General features: G+C 38.2%; 1 protein-coding gene across 2 annotated transcripts in view; it reads right to left on the reverse strand.

Annotated features, from left to right (window-relative positions):
• LOC126094637 (tyrosine-protein phosphatase non-receptor type 9) overlaps nucleotides 1–24,981 on the reverse strand; it is a 797,956-nt gene that overhangs the window by 14,186 nt on the left and 758,789 nt on the right. For both annotated transcript variants that reach the window (XM_049909127.1, XM_049909128.1), the window contains exons 8-10: nucleotides 22,916–23,114; nucleotides 16,641–16,801; nucleotides 9,183–9,412 (exon numbers count right to left, since the gene is read on the reverse strand). In XM_049909127.1, coding sequence (XP_049765084.1) covers nucleotides 9,183–9,412; nucleotides 16,641–16,801; nucleotides 22,916–23,114 — 590 coding nt within the window. The remainder of the gene's footprint in view (nucleotides 1–9,182; nucleotides 9,413–16,640; nucleotides 16,802–22,915; nucleotides 23,115–24,981) is intronic.

A 24,981-nucleotide genomic window follows, 5' to 3' on the forward strand; every position in this document is an offset into this window, starting at 1 on the left:
TGAATAACCGAACATCATCCATTGGAATTTTTTGTGATCTCTCATAGACTTTTGCTGTATGAATCTTGAAATTCTTCTAGATAAGCTTATGTATTGTTGTATGAGTGGGACAGTGCACAAATGGTTTAATTCATATTTAACCAGAAGGTTGAAATTAACAGTACAGATGGTTTGCAACAATCAGCAGAGTCCACTAACTGGGGAGGTATCAAGAATGGGGTCCCACTGGGTTCAGTTGTGGGTCCTTTGTTGTTCTTAACATATATTAATGAGTTGCCACTCTGTAATCATGAAGCTGAAAAGTTACTTCTTTTGGCTTATGATACAAGTATAGTAACCACACCCTACAAACAAGAATTAGCTGAGGACATTGTAAATAATGTCATTCAGAAAATTAAGGGGTCCTCTGCAAATGGACTCACTACATTTTGAGAAAACGCAGTATATACAAATCTGTACAGTAAACAGCATATTACCACTGATAAATACAGACTTTGAACAGAAGTCTCTTGCTACGGCAGAATATTCAAAATTTCTGGGCATGTGCAATGATGAGAAATTGAACTGGAAGAAACACATTCATGATCTGCTGAAATGTTTGGTTTCAGCTACTTATGCTTTAAGGGTTATTTCAAATTTTGGTCATAAACATATCAGTAAATTAGCCTATTATGCCTACTTTCATTCAGTGCTTTCATACTGCATCACATTCTGAGGTAATTCATCAGTAAGAGTGAAGTTTTTATTGCACAAAAGAATGTAATCAGAATAACAGCTGGAGCCCACCCAAGATTACATAGCAGATATTTATGTAAGGAACTCTGACTATTCACAGTGCCTTCGCAATACATATATTCACTTTTGGAATTTGTTATTAATACTCCATCCCAATACAAAAAAAATAGCAAAGAGCATAGCTACAACACTAGAAGAAAGGATGATCTTCACCATTGTGTGGTAAATCTCACTTTGGCACAGATAGAGGTGAATCATGCTCTCACAAAAATCTTTGGTCATTTAGCAAGTAGCATTAAGTGTCTGACTGACAGCCAACCAGCAATTAAAAGAATTTCTGAATGTCAACTTAGCAAGTAGCATTAAGTGTCTGACAGACAGCCAACCAGCAATTAAACGAATTTCTGAATGTCAACTCCTTCTACTCAACAGATGAATTTGTACATATGAAGTAGTAACTGCAAAAAAGTGAGAGATTGTATCTTGAAAAGAAAACTTCTGTTAAACTGACATGTTCCACTTCATTACCAAATGTTGTATTCATGACCAATGGAACAAGTATTAATAATGGACATGAATATAGTTCAAAACACAAGTTCTTAGGACTCACCACAGATAACTATCTGCAGTGGAAAGACCATACTGTCACATTAACACACAAACTAAGTTCACCTACATTTGTTCTCAGAAACATTAAACCACTAGCAACAGATGATACTATGTTGTTGTTGTTGTTGTTGTCTTCAGTCCTGAGACTGGTTTGATGCAGCTCTCCATGCTACTCTATCCTGTGCAAGCTTCTTCATCTCCCAGTATCTACTGCAACCTACATCCTTCTGAATCTGCTTAGTGTATTCATCTCTTGGTCTCCCTCTACGATTTTTACCCTCCACGCTGCCCTCCAATACTAAACTGGTGATACCTGGATGCCTCAGAACATGTCCTACCAACTGATCCCTTCTTCTAGTCAAGTTGTGCCACAAACTTCTCTTCTCCCCAATCCTATTCAATACTTCCTCATTAGTTATGTGATCTACCCATCTAATCTTCAGCATTCTTCTGTAGCACCACATTTCGAAAGCTTCTATTCTCTTCTTGTCCAAACTATTTATCGTTCATGTTTCACTTCCATACATGGCTACACTCCATACAAATACTTTCAGAAACGACTTCCTGACACTTAAACCTATACTCGATGTTAACAAATTTCTCTTCTTCAGAAATGCTTTCCTTGCCATTGCCAGTCTACATTTTATATCCTCTCTACTTCGACAATCATCAGTTATTTTACTCCCCAAATAGCAGAACTCCTTTACTACTTTAAGTGTCTCATTTCCTAATCTAATTCCCTCAGCATCACCAGACTTAATTCCACTACATTCCATTATCCTTATTTTGCTTTTGTTGATGTTCATCTTATATCCCCCTTTGAAGACACTATCCATTCCGTTCAACTGCTCTTCCAGGTCCTTTGCTGTCTTTGATAGAATTACAATGTCATCGGCGAACCTTAAAGTTTTTATTTTTTCTCCATGGATTTTAATACCTTCTCAGAATTTTTCTTTTGTTTCCTTTACTGCTTGCTCAATATACAGATTGAACAACATCGGGGAGAGGCTACAACCTTGTCTCACTCCCTTCCCAACCACTGCTTCCCTTTGATGTCCCTCGACTCTTATAACTGCCGTCTGGTTTCTGTACAAATTGTAAATAGCTTTTCGCTCACTGTATTTTACCCCTGCCACCTTCAGAATTTGAAAGAGAGTATTCCAGTCAACATTGTCAAAAGCTTTCTCTAAGTCTACAAATGCTAGGAATGTAGGTTTGCCTTTCCTTAATCTAGCTTCTAAGATAAGTCGTAGGGTCAGTATTGCCTCACGTGTTCCAATATTTCTACGGAATCCAAACTAATCTTCCCCAAGGTCGGCTTCTACCAGTTTTTCCATTCGTCTGTAAGGAATTCGTGTTAGTATTTTGCAGCCGTGACTTATTAAACTGATAGTTCGATAATTTTCACATCTGTCAACACCTGATTTCTTTGGGATTGGAATTATTATATTCTTCTTGAAGTCTGAGGGAATTTCGCCTGTCTCATACATCTTGCTCACAAGATGGTAGAGTTTTGTCAGGACTGGATCTCCCAAGGGTGTCAGTAGTGGAATGTTGTCTACTCCCGGAGCTTTGTTGCGACTCAGGTCTTTCAGTGCTCTGTCAAACTCTTCACGCAGTATCATATCTCCCATTCCATCATCATCTACATCCTCTTCCATTTCCATAATATTGTCCTCAAGAACATCGCCCTTGTATAGACCCTCTATATACTCCTTTCACCTTTCTTCTTTCCCTTCTTTGCTTAGAACTGGGTTTCCTTCTGAGCTCTTGATATTCATACAAGTGGCTCTCTTTTTTTCCAAAGGTCTCTTTAATTTTCCTGTAGGCAGTATCTATCTTACCCCTAGTGAGATAAGTGTCTACATCCTTACATTTACCCTCTAGCCATCCCTGATTAGCCATTTTGCACTTCCTGTCGATCTCTTTTTTGAGACGTTTGTATTTCTTTTTGCCTGCTTCATTTACTGCATTTTTATATTTTCTTCTTTCATCAATTAAATTCAATATTTCTTCTGTTACCCAAGGATTTCTACTAGCCCTCGTCTTTTTACCTACTTGATCCTCTGCTGCCTTCACTACTTCATCCCTCAAAGCTACCCATTCTTCTTCTACTGTATTTCTTTCCCCCATTCCTGTCAATTATTCCCTTATGCTCTCCCTGAAACTCTGTACAACCTCTGGTTTAGTCAGTTTATCCAGGTCCCATCTCCTTAAATTCCCACCTTTTTGCAGTTTCTTCAGTTTTAATCTACAGTTCATAACCAATAGATTGTGGTCAGAGTCCACATCTGCTCCTGGAAATGTCTTACAATTTAAAACCTGTTTCCTAAATCTCTGTCTTACCATTATATAATCTATCTGAAACCTGTCAGTATCTCCAGGCTTCTTCCATGTATAAAATCTTCTTTTATGATTCTTGAACCAAGTGTTAGCTATGATTAGGTTGTGCTCTGTGCAAAATTCTACCAGGCGGCTTCCTCTTTCGTTTCTTACCCCCAGTCCATATTCACCTACTATGTTTCCTTCTCTCCCTTTTCCTACTGACGAATTCCAGTCACCCATGACTATTAAATTTTCATCTCCCTTCACCATCTGAATAATTTCTTTTATTTGATCATACATTTCTTCAATTTCTTCGTCATCTGCAGAGCTAGTTGGCATATAAACTTGTACTACTGTGGTTGGCGTGGGCTTCGTATCTATCTTGGCCACAATAATGCATTCACTATGCTGTTTGTAATAGCTTACCCGCATTCCTATTTTCCTATTCATTATTAAACCTACTCCTGCATTACCCCTATTTGATTTTGTGTTATAACCCTGTAGACACCTGACCAGAAGTCTTGTTCCTCCTGCCACCGAACTTCACTGATTCCCACTATATCTAACTTTAACCTACCCATTTCCATTTTTAAATTTTCTAACCTACCTGCCCTATTAAGGGATCTGACATTCCACGCTCCGATCTGTAGAACGCCAGTTTTCTTTCTCCATAACGACATCCTCTCGAGTAGTCCCCGCCCGGATATCCGAATGGGGGACTATTTTACCTCCGGAATATTTTACCCAAGAGGACGCCATCATAATTTAACCATACAGTAAAGCTGCATGCCTTCGGGAAAAATTACGGCCGTAGTTTCCCCTTGCTTTCAGCCGTTCACAGTACCAGCACGGCAAGGCCGTTTTGGTTAGTGTTACAAGGCCAGATCAGTCAATCATCCAGACTGTTGCCCCTGCAACTACTGAAAAGGCTACTGCCCCTCTTCAGGAACCACACATTTGTCTGGCCTCTCAACAGATACCCCTCCGTTGTGGTTGCACCTACAGTACGGCTATCTGTATCGCTGAGGCATCCAAGCCCCCCCACCAACGGCAAGGTCCATGGTTCATACTATAGGATTGGTGTATTTCTCATATTTTAATTAATTAGGAATATGGGGTCATGATGTAAAAAAAAACTCAAACAGCAAAAAGTAGCCATCAGAATAATGGCTAATGTAAGAAGAACAGCTAGCTGTAGGCCACTATTCGAAAAAATTAAAATTTTAACTTTTTAGAAGATATACATAACCATGCTGCCAGAAAGTATAAAGTTAAGAGTTTCATGTCACAACACAGCTACTCTAGAAAGAAGTACTGCTGATATGGCAATGAAACTGTAGAACTGTTTGCAATATTATGAAAAGGAAAGTTGCCACTCACCATATAGCTGAGATGCTGAGTTACAGGTAGGCACAACAAAAGTCACAAATAAAGCTTTCGTCCCATAAGGCCTTTGTCAAAAATATTATTTACTACACACTACAGTGCAGCTACAGTTGCCTGGGACTGCAGTCGCGCGCGCGCTGGTGCTTTTTTGTGTGTGTGTGTGTGTGTGTGTGTGTGTGTGTGTGTGTGTGGTGGGGGGGGTGATCTGGTGTCTATTTTGACGAAGGCTTGATGCCCCGAAAGTGTTATTTGTGACAGTCTTTTTGTTGTGCCTATCTATGACCCAGCATCTCTGCTATATCGTGAGTGGCAGCTTTTCTTTTCATAATATCGTTGCATTGCGTCCTGGATTTTCCATTGTTCGACATAGAACTGTTTACAATTTTATATTTCAAACATAGCTTGAAAGAGAAATTTAGGCGGACAATAAAACTATATGCTTACAGAAAGTCCTTCCTATTCAGTCAATGAATACATACTAAATGCAAAAAATTGGAAGCACGCGTACAGTGTTATGGAACTAAAATGTGCATAGACAGCCATATAAATTCAAGATGTGTTCTTATATATGGTTGAGTAGAAGTAAAACATGTCTAGCTAGACAGTATACTAAATACAAAATGTTAATTATGTATGATACTGCAGTATTTAAAATAATTAAGTAGTGTATGTGATCATTATTGTATTGAATTGGCAGTGTAAATATTATCTACTTGGAACTTATCTGTTTTTGTACATCCAAAGCTGCTAAATAAATAAATAAAATAAATTCACACTACTTGACTATTGTTATGTAAAAAACATTATTTTTCTAATAATTGCTTCTGCAAACAAGATTTTACCATGTCTTTTATATGCACATAATGTCATATATAAATGATAGATACATATTTGAAGTAATGTGCTCAGATGATTAATACTTATGTGAATTCTTCTTAATGCAATAAAACATTATAATTTGCGTGGAAACTACTTATAATATTTGTCTGTTATTATTATTTGAGATGCATAATTATCAATTATTATCATAATATGCAGAAGATTATCATTTCTGAAACACATATTATGGCAGAACATTTATGTACACTGTGTTGAGAAAAAGATGAAGAGGTAAATGTACTAGGAAGGTATATTGTAGGCTGAGACTGATTTACCTCTGGAATATGTTCACATAAGAAAGTACTTACCAGTGCCAAAACAAAATGTCATAGTATAGAGTTTGTAAATTTATATATGTAATTACTGCCTGTCAATTTGTCAGTTGATGTTATTGAATAGCCATAGTAAAGTTGGTATAATCATAGTAAAATTGGTAGAAGCGTAAGACAACAATTTATATGCCACTTGACACTTATACTGTCGTATTGTGAACATAACTGTATGAGCTAACAAAACAAGCGTATCCTTTTTATTCAGAAATACATTTAATTGGCATTTTATCTCGTGAACCTCAGCTTCACATGCACTATACGCATCCTCAATGCTATAACAAGACATGCTATTTACTAAGGACCTTTATATATTAATAAATTATACTATATGAACATGTTGACTATCACTGTAATAATTGCTGTACCACACAACTGTTTTGGCACGCCAGTTGGATTACCAGGCATGTATCATAATCAACCAGAAACTACACAAAAGTTAAGTATTCAATTTTATTCCCAGAAGTAGTGAAATATTATGAACTCCACCGCTTTTTGTTTCTATTTCATTTTAGTTAAAGCCTAGGGACATTGCCCTTCCCTAATGTTGCTGCTATTCATATTCAGTATACGCTACAAATTGTGACATCAAAAAGGTTGCACTTAACTGAAGTAAAGTTTGTACCACACGTTAAATATGACACTACAAAAATGGTTCCCATTACGGAATCTCTTACCAGCAGAATTTGTTATAGTATGAAACCCACATGTGATTTAATCAGCACCACTAAATATCATGCAATGCATACAAAAGGTTAGGAAATTTTGCTGCTGAGCCTCATGCAAGCAGTTTGTACCCGATTCCAGTCTACAGTATGTCACAAAGAATAGAAGTGTTACAAATTAAATACAGCAGGCATAATAGGGTTCTGACAAAAAGGGAAGAAGAATATAACTGCACAAGAGACTATGATGCAATGTACCACTGAATGAGCTGTCAAAGAATGTAATCAGTGTTAGGGTATAGAGATAGAAGAAAATTAAGGTAAGGTTGATTGTAAAAGGACATTATTAACTGTATGAGAAATTCTCATTGAGTCTCTCATGTCATGTTGTGACATGTTCTGTGAGAAAATTCAATTTTTGAGGTCAAAGACCTTTCCCAACCATCAATTAATTCTCTCATTAAAGCCTGTGATTTATTTGAGTTTACTTGATGGCTAGTTCTTTGTAAAACAATGTAATTATTACACAAGAAAACACACTATTTTGCCTATGTGTTACATCTTTTTAGTCCATCCAGCCTAGGTTTCAAGTTCCAAGTTGCATCCATCAATACATGCGATAAACCAACAAGCAGATGACAATTATCCAAAGACATAAACCACGCAAAACTATGTATGCACTGAGAAAGCATAATTTTGAAAAAGAAAGTTCCTTCTTTAGGACAATAACAGATAAGCACATGAATGAGATTGAAACATCATACCTTAATAACTTTTATTCTTCTTCAGAACACACAAACTGATACAGACACACAGAATTATACTGGTTGGTCACTGCAACCCAACTGGTAATGTACTGGACTTGTGCACATAATAATACCAGTGTTGAAGGCCAAGCTATTACATGTTCAGAGACTTATCAATGAAATTTGATTGAAAATCATTGAGAGAAAAATCCACCCAAAAATTAAAGAAAAATAAAATTTGAAGGTAAGCATTTTTCAAAGGAGAAAATTTTGAAAATGATAGTGGGATGGTATTGGTAACAGACCAGCAATCTGAATAACAATGAAGAAAGTCTATTTCCCTCATGTGCCTCAAATTCATAATTCAGAAACAATACACATGCAGAGGACAGTCGTTTATGACTTAATAACAGATAGTGATACAAATATCAGTTGGTCACAGAGGTCAACAAAGCCATGAAAGGTGCTATTCTGAAGATGGGAAGAGGGAGGAGAGCCCTGAAGTCTTTTTATCAATGGTGGAATACACAGTATCGTAGCATAGTTGTAGGAGAATACTATATTCAAGCTAAAATTCACAATTCATGGTCTAAAACTGTGTGGAAAATGATTGTCTTTCTAGTTGTTAGACCATGACAAAAAAAGATGTACAGTGAAATACCTACAATGTTACAGTCTGCTTATCTGTTCATATTTAAGATACCTTGCAAATAAAGGTATACTAATCACAGAGTTAGTAATCTGTAGTTCTTGGCCACAAAATGACAGCAACTGTGATAAATCTGGTGGAAAAATACAGCTGTTAAGGAAAATATATTAAAAATTAGAGGTGAAAGCACAAGAAGGACAGAGGTGACATAAGCAGAAAAAAGAAAAAAAAACTTAGAACCATTTTTGAAGGAAGTTATCCTATGTATTCAAAAGTTTTCAGGTTAGCTCATGGTTTAACAATCTGATTCTCATTATTGGTCCTAGTTCTGCAACTACTGCTTGTGTCCACTAATGAACGCTTTTTTAGTTCCACCTTTTATTTATGATATTCACAGATAAACATTAGTGACAGTTATAGGGCAAATTATTCTGATCTATGCAAAAAGGAAGAAGAAATCACCAAACCTTAAAAAATTTATGAAACCTGTCATTGGTAATATGACTTTGTATCTTAGGGATTTAAAAACTGAAAACTGCTTCTTCTGATAAAAAAGAAAGTAGGCAATAAAATGTAGCAAAAAGCAATCACTGATCATTATACAGTGTAGTCCTATTATCCTCTGTTCCTAGTCCTAAAAGACAGCACCTACATCTATTATGGTTTTCTGCAGGATCCAGCTGCACAAGTTGCACCTAACCACTTATAGTTGGAGTTCTGCATTTCTGGGTCTGCACGAGGAGAGGGTCAATGAATTCAGTCTCTTTCTACACAGGTTAGTTACACAGTACAATAGGGCAAGTTACAGTTCTTCACTGAGGAACAATGTAAGAAAAATGTCTTGTGACTGAAACATTACCTTCTGATTAGTCAGCTGTAGAGTTGAGATTGTGTAATCAGGCTGCTGCTCAACTGACGTCGTCGTGACACTAAAATTTCCAAATGTAGCTGTCCCACCCTCAGTAGGTTCCCAGTACTGGCCACACTTATTACGACCTCTTTCCACCACACGGGTAGTCATCACCACCACCAGCGCCTGTTGTTCCCAAATCATACGCCAGAAGTCACCTGCTGTTTTCGGAAGAGGGCCTGAAAAATAGGTTCATCATTTCGAATTGTTCTCTGGTGCTGTCAGAAGATTTTATACATTTCTAAAAATTCTAAAATATACAGGGTGAACATCAATAAAACTGACAAACTGTAGGAACAGATTCCTGACTGGAAAAGGAGAAAGGGTCCTATGAACATTGGTCTGGAAATGTAACGTTGTCACAGTAGATGGCACTGATGAATGAAAGTTCCTCTGACCACATGTCATGTGTTCCTTGTGTGTTGCAGGCTGTGTGACTGATACAATGTACTGTAAGCAGCAAAATGGTCTGTTAACTATGCCAGGAACAAGTTGATTTGGTATTTACATATCATCAAGCAAGTAGAAATGGTTGAGAAATAGCACAGCTATACCAAAACAAGTACCCTCACAAAAATCAACCACATCACACAACACTTCAAGCCCTTTTTGGCCATTTGTATGATCATAGGTCCTTTCAGACAGATGAACATGCAGGGAGGCGGCAGACTGTGCTTACACCAGATTTGGAGGCCTTGGTTCTACAGGGTACTAAGACAAACCCTAGACAAGCTCGAGGTTAGTGGCCCACCAACATGGTGTTAGCCAAAGTATGATTATGTGCGCCCTGCATGACAACCATTACTATTCCTATGATCTGCAGTGAGTGCAAGGATCATCAGGAGCAGATTTCTCTCTAGAGGAATAATTTTGTCATTTGCACTAGACCACCACAATTATGGGGTTTCTGTCATCTGTCCTCTTTACTGACAAAGCAGCCTTTATCAGAACTAGCATCATCAGTCTGCATAGTTGTCATCTGTGGGCTACAGACTTCCTGCAGATTACTCTGCATAGACTGCTTGGGAATGTTACTTTGGCAATATAACAGGTTTTTTTGTTTCCGCATGATGGAGCATCACCCCATTCCACATTACAGTTTGCCGACATCAAATCATCATCTTCCCTGTACACTAGATAGGACATGGAGGACCTGTAGCATGGCTTGCTAGATCACCGGACTTAAACCCCCTGGGTTTTTACCTCTAGGGGAATCTGAAAGGCATTGCTTATGCTGAACCAGTTCCTGATATGCTGACCCTTCAACAGCATGTTCACAACACCTGTGACACTATTTGGAGAGAGGCTGGAATGTGCAAAAGAGTGCGGCAAGCCATGATGTGATACATGAATGTTTGCATTGTGACCCATGGAGGCCTCTTTAAACACCTGTTGTGACATGAATGCGATGCAGCTCTGTACTGTGTTCCGGGATGATTTGTTGTTGTTGTGCACACACTGTCCATTCCTAGAAACATGTTCATAGGAACATTTTTCCTCAACTTCCAGTCAGGAATCCATCCCTGCAGACTATCAGTTTTATTAATGTTCGCCCTGTATAAGACCACACACACACACACACACACACACACACACACACACACACACACACACACAAACCATATGCTATATGATACAGATTGAGTCAGAAAATAAATGAAAAATAACATATGCTTTTTTTGTGGTATCCAGAAATGTATACACAAATAAAATATAGTACCACAATCTGAAACTTTTGGAATACTTGTGATATTCCGTTTCAGGCTCCTGTGTTTCCAACTAACTGTTGCAAGTAAGTTGACAGAAAAATAGTCATTATGCAGCATTATAATTTCTATCTTGCATAAAAACTCTTACTTTCAGAATTGGTTACTGTTTCAATAAAGATATGTGAATCTGATATCATAAGAAACTCTGAGATTATATGTCTTTTATTCTTGTCCAGTAAAACTTGCTCATATTGGCACATGTATAATTTGAAAATCTGTCCAAACTGTACAAGTATTTCAGTCCCGACACATTCAGTGCACTTTCATATACTGATTTTTTGTATAAAGCGGAACGTGCCTAATGCGGAAACAGAAAGCAAATCTTAGAACATATTTAATAAGTCATTGTATAAAGCAGAAAAGAGCCTATACAGTACTACTGTATTACAGTTCAATAGTTATTCATGACTCTACAAGAATGTTACTTTTAACACCACTGTTAAGTGGCGCAAAACCAAGAAAAGAGGTCCAGCACAGTGCGGCGCTGCTGGTGTGGACCTAAGACCGCACCACTCTGTGCAACAACAAATAAGTTGCTGTCGGTACAGTACATCAAAGGAAACATTTCATTTATCAGCACTCTGTCTGTTGGCTTTCTCATTTTATTCATTACTGACATGCCGGTGCATACAGGAACATTGTTGTGCATCTACCAACACACTGCTGCAATGTGCGCAGTGAAAGAGGTGGGTATTGTTCCATTAAACAATGGTTTTACCCGGCAAGGTCATTATTTTCTGCTAGTTTCAGTTGACTAGTAGCACTTTAAGAGATACAGTAACATGATATCGAACAAACGGTATGTGTTGTTGACACTTAACGAAAAGATTAATGTAATTCAGGCGAGTGAGAAAGACAAACTCTCTGTGCATGAAATTATGTTGCGTTTCAAATGCAGTAAAATAAAAATTTATGCGACTTTAAGAAACAAGGATAAGATTCGGGACAAATGGATGAAAGGGAATGGGCAGATGAAAAGAAAGTCGAAGAAGACCGGAAATGAAGAAATTAACAAAATGGTGTGGGAATGGTTCCTAAGTGCGCGGGCAAAAAACTTACCTTTATCTGGACCCATGTTGCAGAGTGAGGCTCTTGAAAATCGCTAAAGAGCTTGGAATTACAGAGTTTAAGGCATCCACAGGGTGGCTGGTCAATTTCAAAGCTAGACACAACATCATGTGGAATGAACTGTGGAGAAGCTAAGGACGTGAAGGAAAGTGTAGCAACAGAAAGGAAGACAATACTGTCCAACTTAATTATGAATTATGACCTGAAAGACCCATTCAATGCTGAGGAAACGGGACCGTTTTATCACACGCTGCCTTCAAAATTGCTGTCAATTTGAGGTGAAAAGTGCACCGGTGGAGAAATGTCCAAGGAAAGACTCACTGCACTGCTGTGTGGAAACATGTTCGATAAAATGGAGAAGCCAGTGGTGATTGAAAAGGTGGCAAAACTGCATTGTTTCAAAGATATAGACATCAGTAACTTCTAGTTACATGACAAAGCAATAAAAAGGTGTGGATGGTGAGTGGTCTTATGGAAGAATGGCTGGGCTCTTTCAATGCCAAAACGAAAAAAAGGAAATTGCCAAGTTCCCCATTGTCAAACGTGAAATTGGCTTGGTTCTCTCCAGGTTCAACCAGCCTCACACAACCCATGGACCAGGGCGTTATTTACACAATCAAGTGTCATTAGGGCGATTACTGATGCAATCTCTTATTCTTAGTGTTGAAGAAGCCAAAAGTGCATCTGCTCTTGCATGGTCAGTTTCTGTCCTGGATGCAGTAAATGGGTTTCGCTTGGCAGTAAAGAAAATAAAACCCAAAAGTGTCACAAAGTGCTTCAACAAAGTGGGGTTTGGGGGCCAAGAACAATACACTTCTGTGGCCACCGAAGTTCAAGAAAATGCAGCAGCAGTTGCTGAAGTAATGAAAATGCGAAACATTTCATGTAGTGAAGATGATTACAGTTGAAGAGACAACTTTCTGTCAACTCACTCCGCTTTCACTTCAGCAACAGATTTAATAGAAATCCGCAACACGGAGGAGGAGGATGATGATGAAGAAACAAAGTAAGAAGAAGACGAGTAAAATGATGTCCCTAGAAAAATTAATACCCCTGAAGAAGCCATTGCATACACAAACAATGTTATGCAATTTGCGGCACACACACATTCTCCCAACTTGTTGGAATTATTGTATGGTGCAAAAAATTTGGAACAGGAAATTAAAACAAGTTTCCCTTGATGATAGCTGGTGAAAGAAGTGAAATGTAAAGCAAATAAACATGGAAATAATATGTATGTACATACAATAATAAACGAATTTAAAGTTCAAGTAAAAATATAGAAATTCCATGTTATTTATCAATTAGTGTAATAGTCCAGTATTCTGTTGTCCAATATACAGTAAATGAACATCTACTGTGCTGGAGTGTAGGTATGTAAATACAGTATATGCATAATTAAAAATTTTTACTGTACTTGACAAATTTTACATTGCCCAGTGAGTTTTGTGTAATCCAGAAACTTGTCCAATCTGGAAAATTATTTTAGTCCCTGTTGATGTTGTTTTGAGCAAGTTTTACTGTATGGCATATCCCTGATGGAATATAAGTAATTTAAGAAATATAGTTAACATTTTACCAAATAGTTGAGGTCCAGAGTCACAAAAACAAGTCTGACAACATTCTTATATTGAAGTGAATATTTCTTGATTCATATTTGAAGCTACCTTATGATCAAAAGTTCTGTTGCATCATTGTAGATTGTGCGGGATTTTTTTCAAGTTTCTTTTTGAGTGCTTGTATTTCATTACTTATTTTCTGTTTTATGTTGGAGGAGCCTTAAAAACTTACAGTTAAGTCTGCACAGTATTCTTCTGATCTTTTATGAAGGTAATAGAGGTTCTGAAAATTTGTGCTTTTGCCTTGATTCATGGTTGTGGACGTCCTAATGTGTTTTCTATTGATGGCTACAAATAACATTTGCTATTATGTGATCAAAAGCGATCTGAGACATAAATCCAACCCAGGCATATTTTTAATGTATCATTATGGTTTATATAAGTGCAAAGTTAACTAATGACGGGAAGTTCCATTCTGGATAAAATATTTGAAACAGACATATACTTACAATGCTCAGATGGTAGAGATTGTAACTATACGCAAAAAATGGCTTCATATTATGTGGCACAAAGTTTAAACCTCTCAGAATGTTTTATATGGGAATACACATTACAGCAGCTAGGGAGAGTGTTAGTGTGAATTATTGTCATACGACTTTAGCAATTAACATTTATCTCGAAATCATAATTGGTTTCTGTAAACATACCACATAATTTAGATAGCATGTGAAGAGGCTGGTTGTATCGTGAAATGTGTGATAGCAACTGGAGCAACTTTTGTAAACTAGCAGTAAAATATTCCAAAGACACTGAAATTTAACTAAGTGAGCTATGCACTTGCAGTTCAGAAATAACCAATCAAGTGTGAACATAATACGAGGTATGGGGGGGGGGGGGGGGGGAAGGGAAGGGGAAGGGGAAGGGGGAGAGGGAGAATGGGGTCATTTAAGCCAAGAAAAGACTGGAACTTTTCTGTGGTGTTAAGTGTGCCTATGCACCATGTATCCATGAGCTTTGAGTTAATGACTCCCTGTTCTCCAATTTTTTTTTATTGTTTCCATCGTCAGATATCCAACATCACATTGATTATCAGCCGATACACATGTAAAAGATGCCTACATCAAATCTACACCTACCTCTACATCTATAGTCTGCAAACCACTGTGCAGTGCACGGCAGAGGGTACGTCCTATTGTACTATTTATTAGTGTTTCTTCCTGTTCCATTCACATAAGGAGTGCGGGAAGAACAATTGTTCAAATGCCTCTGTGCGAGCAGTAATCATTCTAATCTTATCTTCACAATTCCCTATGTGAGCGATGTGTAGGGGGTGTAGTATATTCCTAGAGTAATCATTTAAGGCCAATTCATGAAATTTTGTAAACAGACTTTCTCAGGACAGTTTATGTCTAACCTCAACAGTCTTTCAGTTCAGTTCCTTCAGTATCTCTGTAGCACTCTCCCATGGATTAAACAAACCTTTGACCATTCGTGCTGTCTGTCTCTGTACACGTTCAATATTCCCTGCTAGTCCTGTCTGGTACTTGCTCCCACCCACTTGAGCAATATTCTACAACCAGTCGCACGAGTAATTTGTAAGTAGTCTCCTTTGTAGATTGATTGCTATTCCTCAATATTCTACCAGTAAGTCTAACACCTGTGTTACCCAAGACTGAACCTATGTGATCATTCCATTTCGTGATCATTCCATTTCATATCCCTACAAAGTGTTATGCCACAGTACTTGTATGAATTGGCCAATTACAACAGTGACTCACTCACAGATATTATATCAAACAATGGAAAATCCAAGATAGTAACAATATAATGAAAAGGAAAGTTGCTGCTCACAAAATAGCAGAGATGACAAAAAAAGACTGTCGCAAATAAAGCTTTCAGCCAGCAAGGCAATTGTCAAAAATACACACACACACACACACACACACACACACACACACAGAAATGCGAACAGCAGCACCAGTGTTTGATGGGAGTGGCAACTGGATGGAAGTAAGGAGATGGCTGGGGGGGGGGGGGGGGAGGCAAGGAGGAGGGATAGTAGGGTAGGGAGTGGCAGACAAAGACATGCTGCTGTAGAGCGCACAGGGACAAGGTGGAGAGAGGATAGGTCAGGTATGTGCAGTCAGGAGGTTAGATGGATGGAAGGGGAGAGATAGGAAGGGGAATGGGGGTGGCAGAAAAGGAAGAAGTAAAAGGACTGGGTACGATGGTGGAATGATTGCTGTGTACTGCTGGAATGGCAACCGGGAAGGGGCTGGATGGGAGAGGACAATGACTAACCAAGGTTGAGGCAGGAGGGTTGCAGGACATAGGATTTGTTGCAGGGAAAGTTCTCATATGCGCAGTTCAGAAAATCTGGTATTAGTGGGAAGGATCCACATGGCACGGGCTGTGAAGCAGTCACTTATGACCCCCTTCCCTGTTCTCATTCCAGCACTACACAATCCTCATTTCCCCATCATACCCAGTCCTTTTACTTCTGTCCTTTTTCTCTACCCCCCCCCCCCTCCTCACTCTGTCTAACCTCTTAACTGCACATATGTGCCCTACTCTCACTCCACCCCATCCCTGCGCATTCTCCAGCAGCACATCACTGTCTGCCACCCCTACCTTACTATCCCTCCCCCTTCCTGCCCCAGCCTCCTCCTCACCCCCACCCAGTCACCACTCCCATCATGCACTGGTGCTGCTGCTAGCAGTGTGGCCTGAGTTGCCTGATACTGCAGTCGTGTGTGTGTGTGTGTGTACTCCGGCTTTAGAAAAAATTATTTTTAAATATTCTACTGTGCAAATTACAGTTCAGTTTTAACTTTTTCTTAAGGTATAAATATCACCAAGAAGCGATCATACAAACAACTAAGTAAAAATTTCAGTATGCCTCCGCACAACATTCCATTATGTACTTTATGTAAGTTTCAATTTGCCTTTTAAAAATGAAAACTATCATGTATATCTATGTTACAATATTTCAGTATCTAGCTTTTCCTCACCTTGTGTTGAAATGAATGCATTTTTCTGTTTATACCCATCAACAAAATTTGCATTTATATAATCACTAGAGGCTTCACCATCTATCTGGGAAAGCAAAACTCTACTGTGATCATAACACAGAACATCTGTGTATCGATTCTTTGGTGCATTTGCAGGTTGCCTGTGAACAGAAAACAAAGTGGTTATGAAAGATCTATAAAAGTAATTTATTCAATTACTCATTTAGTTTATATCAAATGAAAAATTTACAAGGAAACTACTAATAACTTTCCTCCAATGTCTGCACAAAATTGCAATACCTTCATCCTGTGGTTCTCCTTTTCAACAATACTGATATCACACATTATCCTACTCTCAGTAGATCAGGTCTATTTGTTGCCATTACATCGAACATATTTCCATCATGAGTGGGGTTCTAAACTTTAAGAAAAAGCCTTTAGTAATGTTTCACAGGATATCTTGAGAGACCCACACTTAAAAAACTGGAATTATCCTAGTTGTCTGCTGGATAATTAAAGTCTTCTCTGATGCGGATCAGTATGACTGGAAAACATACATACACCTGAACTCAGGTTTTCTCTGGAGATTTTGGTTACATCTAGGGTGAGCCTAGTGGTTGATAGAAAGATCTAATTACATGTTTGTACCCACCATTGACACTGAGTCTTGCTCAAACAATTTCACATGCAGCACACCCTCGATCCCTTTAGGGGCACACTACAGATCTCAAACCTACACTAGAATTCACAGCACAGCTTCTCACAGAACATTCAGAGTCCTTACATTTGCATTTACAATTACTTCTATACTCTACAAGTAACCTTATAATGTGTGCAGAGGGCACCCTGGTGCCACAGTAACTTCCCCCTTCTCTGTTGTAAATGATGCATGAGATGAGTGTTTGTGAGAGGGAGGAAGTAGTATGTTGCCCAACTTTTCTTCAAATGTATACACTCTTAATTTCAGCAGTAATATTCCCTAGGATACACAATGCGTCCTCTTGTACCAGCTTCCCCTGGAATTTATTGAGTATCTCTGTAATGCTCTCGCATTTATTTAATTATACCATAACAAGACACACTACTCTTCATTGGATCTTCTCTATCTTTTCTGTTAATCCTTTTTGGTAAAACCAAGTGACATGGCACAGTGGTTAAAAAACTGAACTCACATTAAGGAAGAATATGGTTCAAATCCCCATCTGGCCATCCAGATTTAGGTTTTCTGTGATTTCCCTAAACTGCTTAAGGGAAATGCAGGATAGTTCCTCTGAAAGGGCATAGTCGATTTCCTTCACCAGCCTGCCCTAATTTGAGCTTCTGCTCCATCTTTAACGCTCTGGAGATTGGCCAATTAGAAGAGAATTAAGCCTGGGAAACTGGCCATTTACACCATTATTGAAAGCATTACTGGCAATATGTTTTCTAGAACAACACATACTAAAAATGGACCAAGCCTCTAGATTTGTTTTTCATATTTACTTTAGTTCTTTGATAGATTACAAATTTTAAAATAACAATGATAGAAAGTGTAATTATACTTCCAAGAAAAAAGTGCGGTGCGAGTTATTGAGCAATTTCTTCCTCTTGAGGTTCCAAAATTTCTTGATGCAACAAATGTGATGTATTTGTAGCAAATTACAGAAAACTGAGAAACCTGATCAGTATATGCATAAAATGATGTCAATGGGATCATATTGGTTCAGCCATTCCTGACAGCAGCTGTTATGTTCACTAATGTCACTTTTGAAGTAATTCTAGAAATTGGAGCAGAAGGCAGCACCAGTTCAAATGGTTCAAATGGCTCTGAGCACTATGGGACTTAAATTCTGAGGTCATCAGTCCCCTAGAACTTAGAACTAATTAAACCTAACTCACATAAGGACACCACACACATCCATGCCCGAGGCAGGATTCGAACCTGGGACCGTAGTGGTCACACAGTTCCAGATTGTGCAGCACCAGTCAAGGGACAGGTAGCGAGATGTCCATACCTTGTTCTCATATGAAATGAGTTAAGTTTTTGAGTGACAGATGGCTCATGTGTTCAGAAAATCACAGTCTGACCTATTTCACACAAGGTCTTTTTAACACAAGGTTGTGGCCTGAGCTATGGTTGGGTTTTGTCTCCAAAATATTTGCATACCAATCTGTAGGTTGGGCAACTACAGCTATGATTAATCATCTTGTGTATTAATAACCACTTCTGCTGAAGCAGTTATTAATACCCAAGATCCAAAATATTAAATACCTCATTGTTGATGTGACATTAAACTCTAATCTTTCTTCCTTCTTCCTACTTGGGAAAGGTCTGAGATTAATGAACAATATTTGAGAATCAGTCAAACAAGCATTTTGTAAACCACTTATTACATGGATGAATTACATTTGTTTAAACAATGGAAAATCTGGGATGGAATAATGATAATATTACAAAAATAAACGACTGCTACTCACCATATGAGGACTGTTAAAAGGTTCCAGAACTTTCTCCACAAAATTTTTCTGTGCTTATCTTTTACTTATTGTGCATGGTATCCTTCAATATATTCTCTTTCACAATTGATACATCACCCCGAAGCCGTTTCCACTTCCGGAAGCAGTACTGGTACACCTCTTGCTGGATCACACAAAAAACAATCTGGGAATTTACTTTTATCTTGTCTATCACTGGAAATCTTTGTCCTTTCAACGGAGTTTTCAACTTTGTAAATTAAAAAAAGTCCACAGGGGCCAGTCTGAAGAGTATGAAGGATGTGGCAGCAAGGTGATTTCATTTTTTGTGCAGTAGTCAAGCACTATCTGGGATGAATGTGCAGATGTGTTATCGTGATGCAAGAGCCATGAATTGTCTCACCATATTTCAGGCCATTTCCTTCTCACATTTTCTCACAGCACCATTGATTAACAGTTTGTCGCTGTGGTATGAATTCATAATGAACTAATCCTTCAAAATCAAAGAAAACCATCAGCATGGCTGTGACAAGCTTTTTTTGATCTTTGAGAATCTTTCCTGACCCATAGTGAAGATTGAACCACGGTTACAACTTCATAAGTGTAGACCCATGTCTCATCACCAGTTATGATTCTCTTAAGTAAAATCTCATTCTCATTTGCGCGATACAAAAGCTCTTCACAGATTGTGGTGCAAAAGTGTTTCTTGTCTTTACTCATGAGCCGTGGAAAAACTTGGCAGCAACACAATGCACTTCAAGATACTGTGCTAGGATTTCATGACATGATCCAACTGAAATGTTACATTCTTCTGCAATCTCTCAGGCAGTCAATCTTTGATTGGCATTCAAAATTTTGTTGATGTTCCTGACATGAGCATCATTGGTAGACATCCAAGGACATTCTGAAGGAGGGTCATCTTTAACTTCTGTCCTGCCATTTTTAAACTATGTGAAACATTCGATGAAGCACTCATTTGGTGTGTCTCTGTAAAGGTCTTCTTGAGTTTCATGCAGAATTTAATGCAGATGCATTGCTGCTCTAACTCTGCAGCTCTCTCACAAACACACGACCACTGCCTCAGGCTGTCGGGGCCACACTGCGAGCAACAGTGCATGATGCAAGAAGCAATCTCGGTGGTGGGGGTAGCTGGGGCAGGGAGGCAGAGGGAGAGCTGGGTACAGATGGGGGATTGTGTAGTACTGTTTGTGGGAGCATACTGGGACAAGCTGGACTGGGTAGGGTAGCTAAATGAAGTTGGGAGGCTAGATGTCAGTGAATAAAAGGAAGTAAAAAGACTGTGGGTGCACTTGTGGAATAGAACGCTGTCAGGTAGGAACAGGGAAGAGGATAGGTGGGTGAAGGACAATGACTAAAGAAGGTTGATGTCAGGAATGTTATGGGAATGTAGGATAAACTCCATGGAGATTTCTCACCTACGCAGTTCAAGAAAAGTCGGTGTTGGTAGGGAGGATTCAGATGGCAAAGGCTGTGAAATAGTCATTAAAATGCAGCCTATGCCAGCTGGATCCTTCCTACCAACACCAGCTTTTCTGAACCTCTCTCTACCTCATCCCTGTATGCTCACACAAACAGCACTACACTATAACCATCTCTACTTCACCCTCCTCACCCCAGCTATCCCAACAAAACAGACTGCAGCATTTGTGTGTGTGTGTGTGTGTGTGTGTGTGTGTAGTCTATTTTGGATGAAAGCTTACGTGTTTAGTGGTCTTTTGGTTGTGTGTATCTGCGACTCATCATCTCCGCTATATGGTGAGTAGGAATATTTCCTTTTCTAAACAATTATTTAAGATTCCTCGAATGAATCTCAGCCTTACATCTGCTTCTCCTACCATTTGTTTATGTGGTCATTCCACTTTAGGTCACTCCTAGGTATTTAATGGTTGTTGCTGTTTCCAGTGAGTTTTTACCAATAGCATAATAAAATCTAATGGATCTCTTAGCCTAATTATACGAATGTATTATGTTTATCTATGTTCATAGTGAACTGCCAGTCCCTACGCCAGTATTCAATCTTCTGCAGGCTTTCTGGTGTTGGCAATCTTTCTACAGTCAGTAGTTTTGTCTGCAAAAAGCCTCACTAGAGCTCCTGACATTATCTGCTAGATCATTTATATATTTTGAGAGCAGTAATGGCCATAGAACACTCCCTTGGGATACTCCAGAAATTACCTCCACATCTGTCGATCATGTTCCATTAAGAGTTAACATATCGAGTTCTGTCTGTTAGGAAAGTCCTGAAGCCATGCACTAAGCTCAGATTTTATTTACTAAATGACAGTATGGGACTGCATCAAGTGCTTCCTGGAAGCCAAGCAACGCAGCATCAACTTGGACATCTTTGTGTACAATGCAATGGATTTCATGCACAAACAGAGTGAGCTGTATTTCACAAGATCTCTGTTTGCACAAATGATGTTAGTTTCTATAGAGGAAGTTTTTGTCATAGTGTGTGAACACAGAACATGTCCCATTATCCTACAACAGATTGATGTGTGCAATAAAGGCCTACTGTTATGTCCACCCATCTCACAGGTATCTCATCCTGTCTTGATGCCTTTTCTTTACTTAGCAATTTTAGTTGATTTTCTATTCTGTAATCAGTTCTCCCAATATCTGCCATTTTGGCATTCATGTGATGATAGGAAAGAGGAACTGTATTATGAGCTTCCATATTAAATCAATTGAATTCTGAATTCAGTATTTCAGCCTTATTTTGGTCATATTCCATTTTGGTGTCATTATAGTCACTGCACCACTGAACAGCTGATTATTGACTTTACATGGGACTGAAACTTCTTAAGAGTTTTGGGGAGATCAGTTGGCAAAATTTTACCTTCAAATTCATTGAACACTTGTCACACTGCTCTCCTTATGCTCATTTTGGTTTTGTTCAGCTTCTGTTTGTCACCTAGTTTTTGATTTCACTTAAATCTGCGATGTAGCTGTTTTTGTTCTGGTAGTAACTTTCTAAGATAATTATAATACTAAAATGAGTCTTACCCATCACTTATAACCTTGGTCTTATCCATATCTCACAACCTTCCATGGCACATACTAGTCTATGGCATATTGTAGTATGCTACTGAATTTCATACATTCTTGCTCCACATCTTCACCCTCTGACCTGAGAATTTGATGTTAACTACTCAGATATTAAAGTTGCAATTTGTTTCCTATCACACTTGCTAAGCATGATCACTAATGCTCTCCTGTACATTAACTGACTCAAAACACTCTCTTAGTTACTAAGGAATTTGAGACATAACCACCATGAGTCAGCTCTCTTCTACCTCTTCAAAGTAATTTTCAGATATGACATTCAAAACAATCTCTCACAAATCCCTGCCACTGGCACCTGTTTTAATCATGTGACTTTCCCATTTTAAAGATGGCAACTGAAGTCTCCCAATGTCTCTCCAGTTTCGGAGAGCCTCTGCAATACTGAAAATTTGAGAAGGGGAAAATGGGCTGAAGATGTGAACCGAAATTTGTGTCAGGGAGGCCACTGGACTTAGGTAGTCTGTGCAGATGTGGTAGCCACTAAGCTATAGTGGTGCAGTGGTTAGTGCATCTGCCTAGTAAGCAGGAGACCAAGATACAAGTCACGTCAGTAACACAATTTTAATTCATTTGTTTGAGCTTCTATCCTTATCAAAGAATAAAAAATAATGTCAGATACCTTTTGAACAGCCCTCATACTACTAATACTACTAATACTACTACTACTACTACTACTACCACCAACACCATTCCAAATTTAAAAAAAAATCAAAAATGAGGTTATCAAATCATACCTTGCATGGTTGAAGGAACCTTCAGGCATTCTGGACCGAATTTCTGTGTAGTCCTGAATGAGGCCAAGGCGACCCTTTGTCCTAACCATTTCTACAAACTGCTCCAGAGTTGTGCCCTGGCTGATATCACAGTGCAAGCTGTCATCATCAGAGAATCCACTGCTTGCAGAGGACGGAGGAGGGGCGGGTGAGGAAGCACCTGCATCAAATGCAAGTGAACATGAATAAACATTAATCTGAAACCAATCCAAGTGAAGAAATTTTTCTGCAAGTACAATATTAAGAAAAAAATTAACTTTTTCATTAAAAGCTTTATAATATGTATCAGTACTACAATATCACTCAATAAATATTAGTCATGATTTATATCATAAATATAATTAAACTGATGGAAGTAGAAAGTATTACACTATGAAGCACCAGTTTGATCTTTATGAAACTTTGTTAAGATGTTCATTTAAGTCATGATTCCATTCTGAACAGATGTCTGTCATCTACATCAGTATGACATGCACTACAGGCAGCAATATACTCCTGTAATCATTCTGGCATGGACACAAAGTCTCCAAATGTCATCTCAAGGAATTTCTTTCCCTGTTTGAAACAAATGCTGTATCATCTCACGAGGATTGTTGACTGGAGGCTGCTATGAAAGTATACCTCTTCCCACCACATCCCAGACGTGCTCTATAGGTGTCAGATAGGCCATTCAAGGATCTGTACATTCATTATGGCACGTGTGGTATGAGTTACAATGTATAGGCTTGCATTATCTTGTAGCATGCTATTTGATACCCTGATCATGAAGGGTATAATGACAGTTTATCATTCTTGCTAGATACTGGTGAGCATTCAGCCTTCCTTCAGTTACCAAATTAATTCTGTTCTTATATTTAGTAACTCTAGAAGTAGTACAAGGCTACTAATTCTTCAGAAGAAAATCATTAGAAACTTGTGTGCTGCTCTCAAAAATGAGTCATGTCACCCATCATTCAAGAAATTTAAAATACTAGCAATTACTTCATTTTACATTTTTCAAATTTCTATTTTTGTATACAATAATCAACATAATCTTGAAAAGTTATTTTTTAAGCATAGCTACGGTACTTGTCACAAGGAAAACTTCAAATTTCCTTCACATCACTTAAAGCTTTATGCTCAGATACCACTGTACATGGGGCTAAAAATAGATAACAAATTAAAAGGATGAAACATATTAACACTGGACCTTGATTTGCTGAAAAGTTTACTCCAAAATATTTTAATATAGAAATGCTACTAAACCATTGCAGAATTCATGAAAGACACTGTAATACTTTGAACAATAAAAATCTATAGCTAATATTTCTGTGTTGTCTGTGTTGTCAACAAAGGAAATAGGTAAACTGTTAATTTATAGTAAATATTGTTGTGTTGTATTTATTGGCATTATTCTTAAAATAGTGTAAAAAGAATTTCTGTAAATCATTACACGTTATATTTTTGCTAAACTGGATGTGCCTCCTGTACAACAGATCATATGATCTGTACAATGTATGTAAAAAAACTAATAAATTATATTTTACATTTTACAGCTTCCAAGACTATGATTCCTGAGTAGGGGAAGAATGTGTCTCAAGAACTGCTGCTTCCACTTAACACCACAGAATGCCACTCAACTGCCCAATTGTTTCCGGCTCTACCACATGCATCTCTACTTTCTATGGGATAATGTCAGTGGTAAACATTTACATCCACATCTGAATCTGTACTCTACAACTACAGTGAAGTGTGCAGCAGAGGGTACTTCATGTTATACTAATTATTAGGGCTTCTTCCTGTTCCATTTTTGTATGGTGCACAGGAAGAATGACTGTTTAAATGGTCCTGTGCACACTGGAATTGATCTCATTTTGTCCTCATGATCCTCACGTAAGCAATACATAGAAGATTGTAGTATATTCCTAGAGCCATCACTTAAAGTCAGTTCTTGAAACTTCGTAAGCAGGCTTTCTTGGGGTAGTTTGCATCTGTGCAAGTCTCTGAAAGTTCAGTTTCTTTAGCATGTCTGTGACACACTTCCACAT

The sequence above is a fragment of the Schistocerca cancellata genome, chromosome 8, assembly GCF_023864275.1.
Source record: "Schistocerca cancellata isolate TAMUIC-IGC-003103 chromosome 8, iqSchCanc2.1, whole genome shotgun sequence".
Lineage (NCBI taxonomy): Eukaryota > Metazoa > Arthropoda > Insecta > Orthoptera > Acrididae > Schistocerca > Schistocerca cancellata.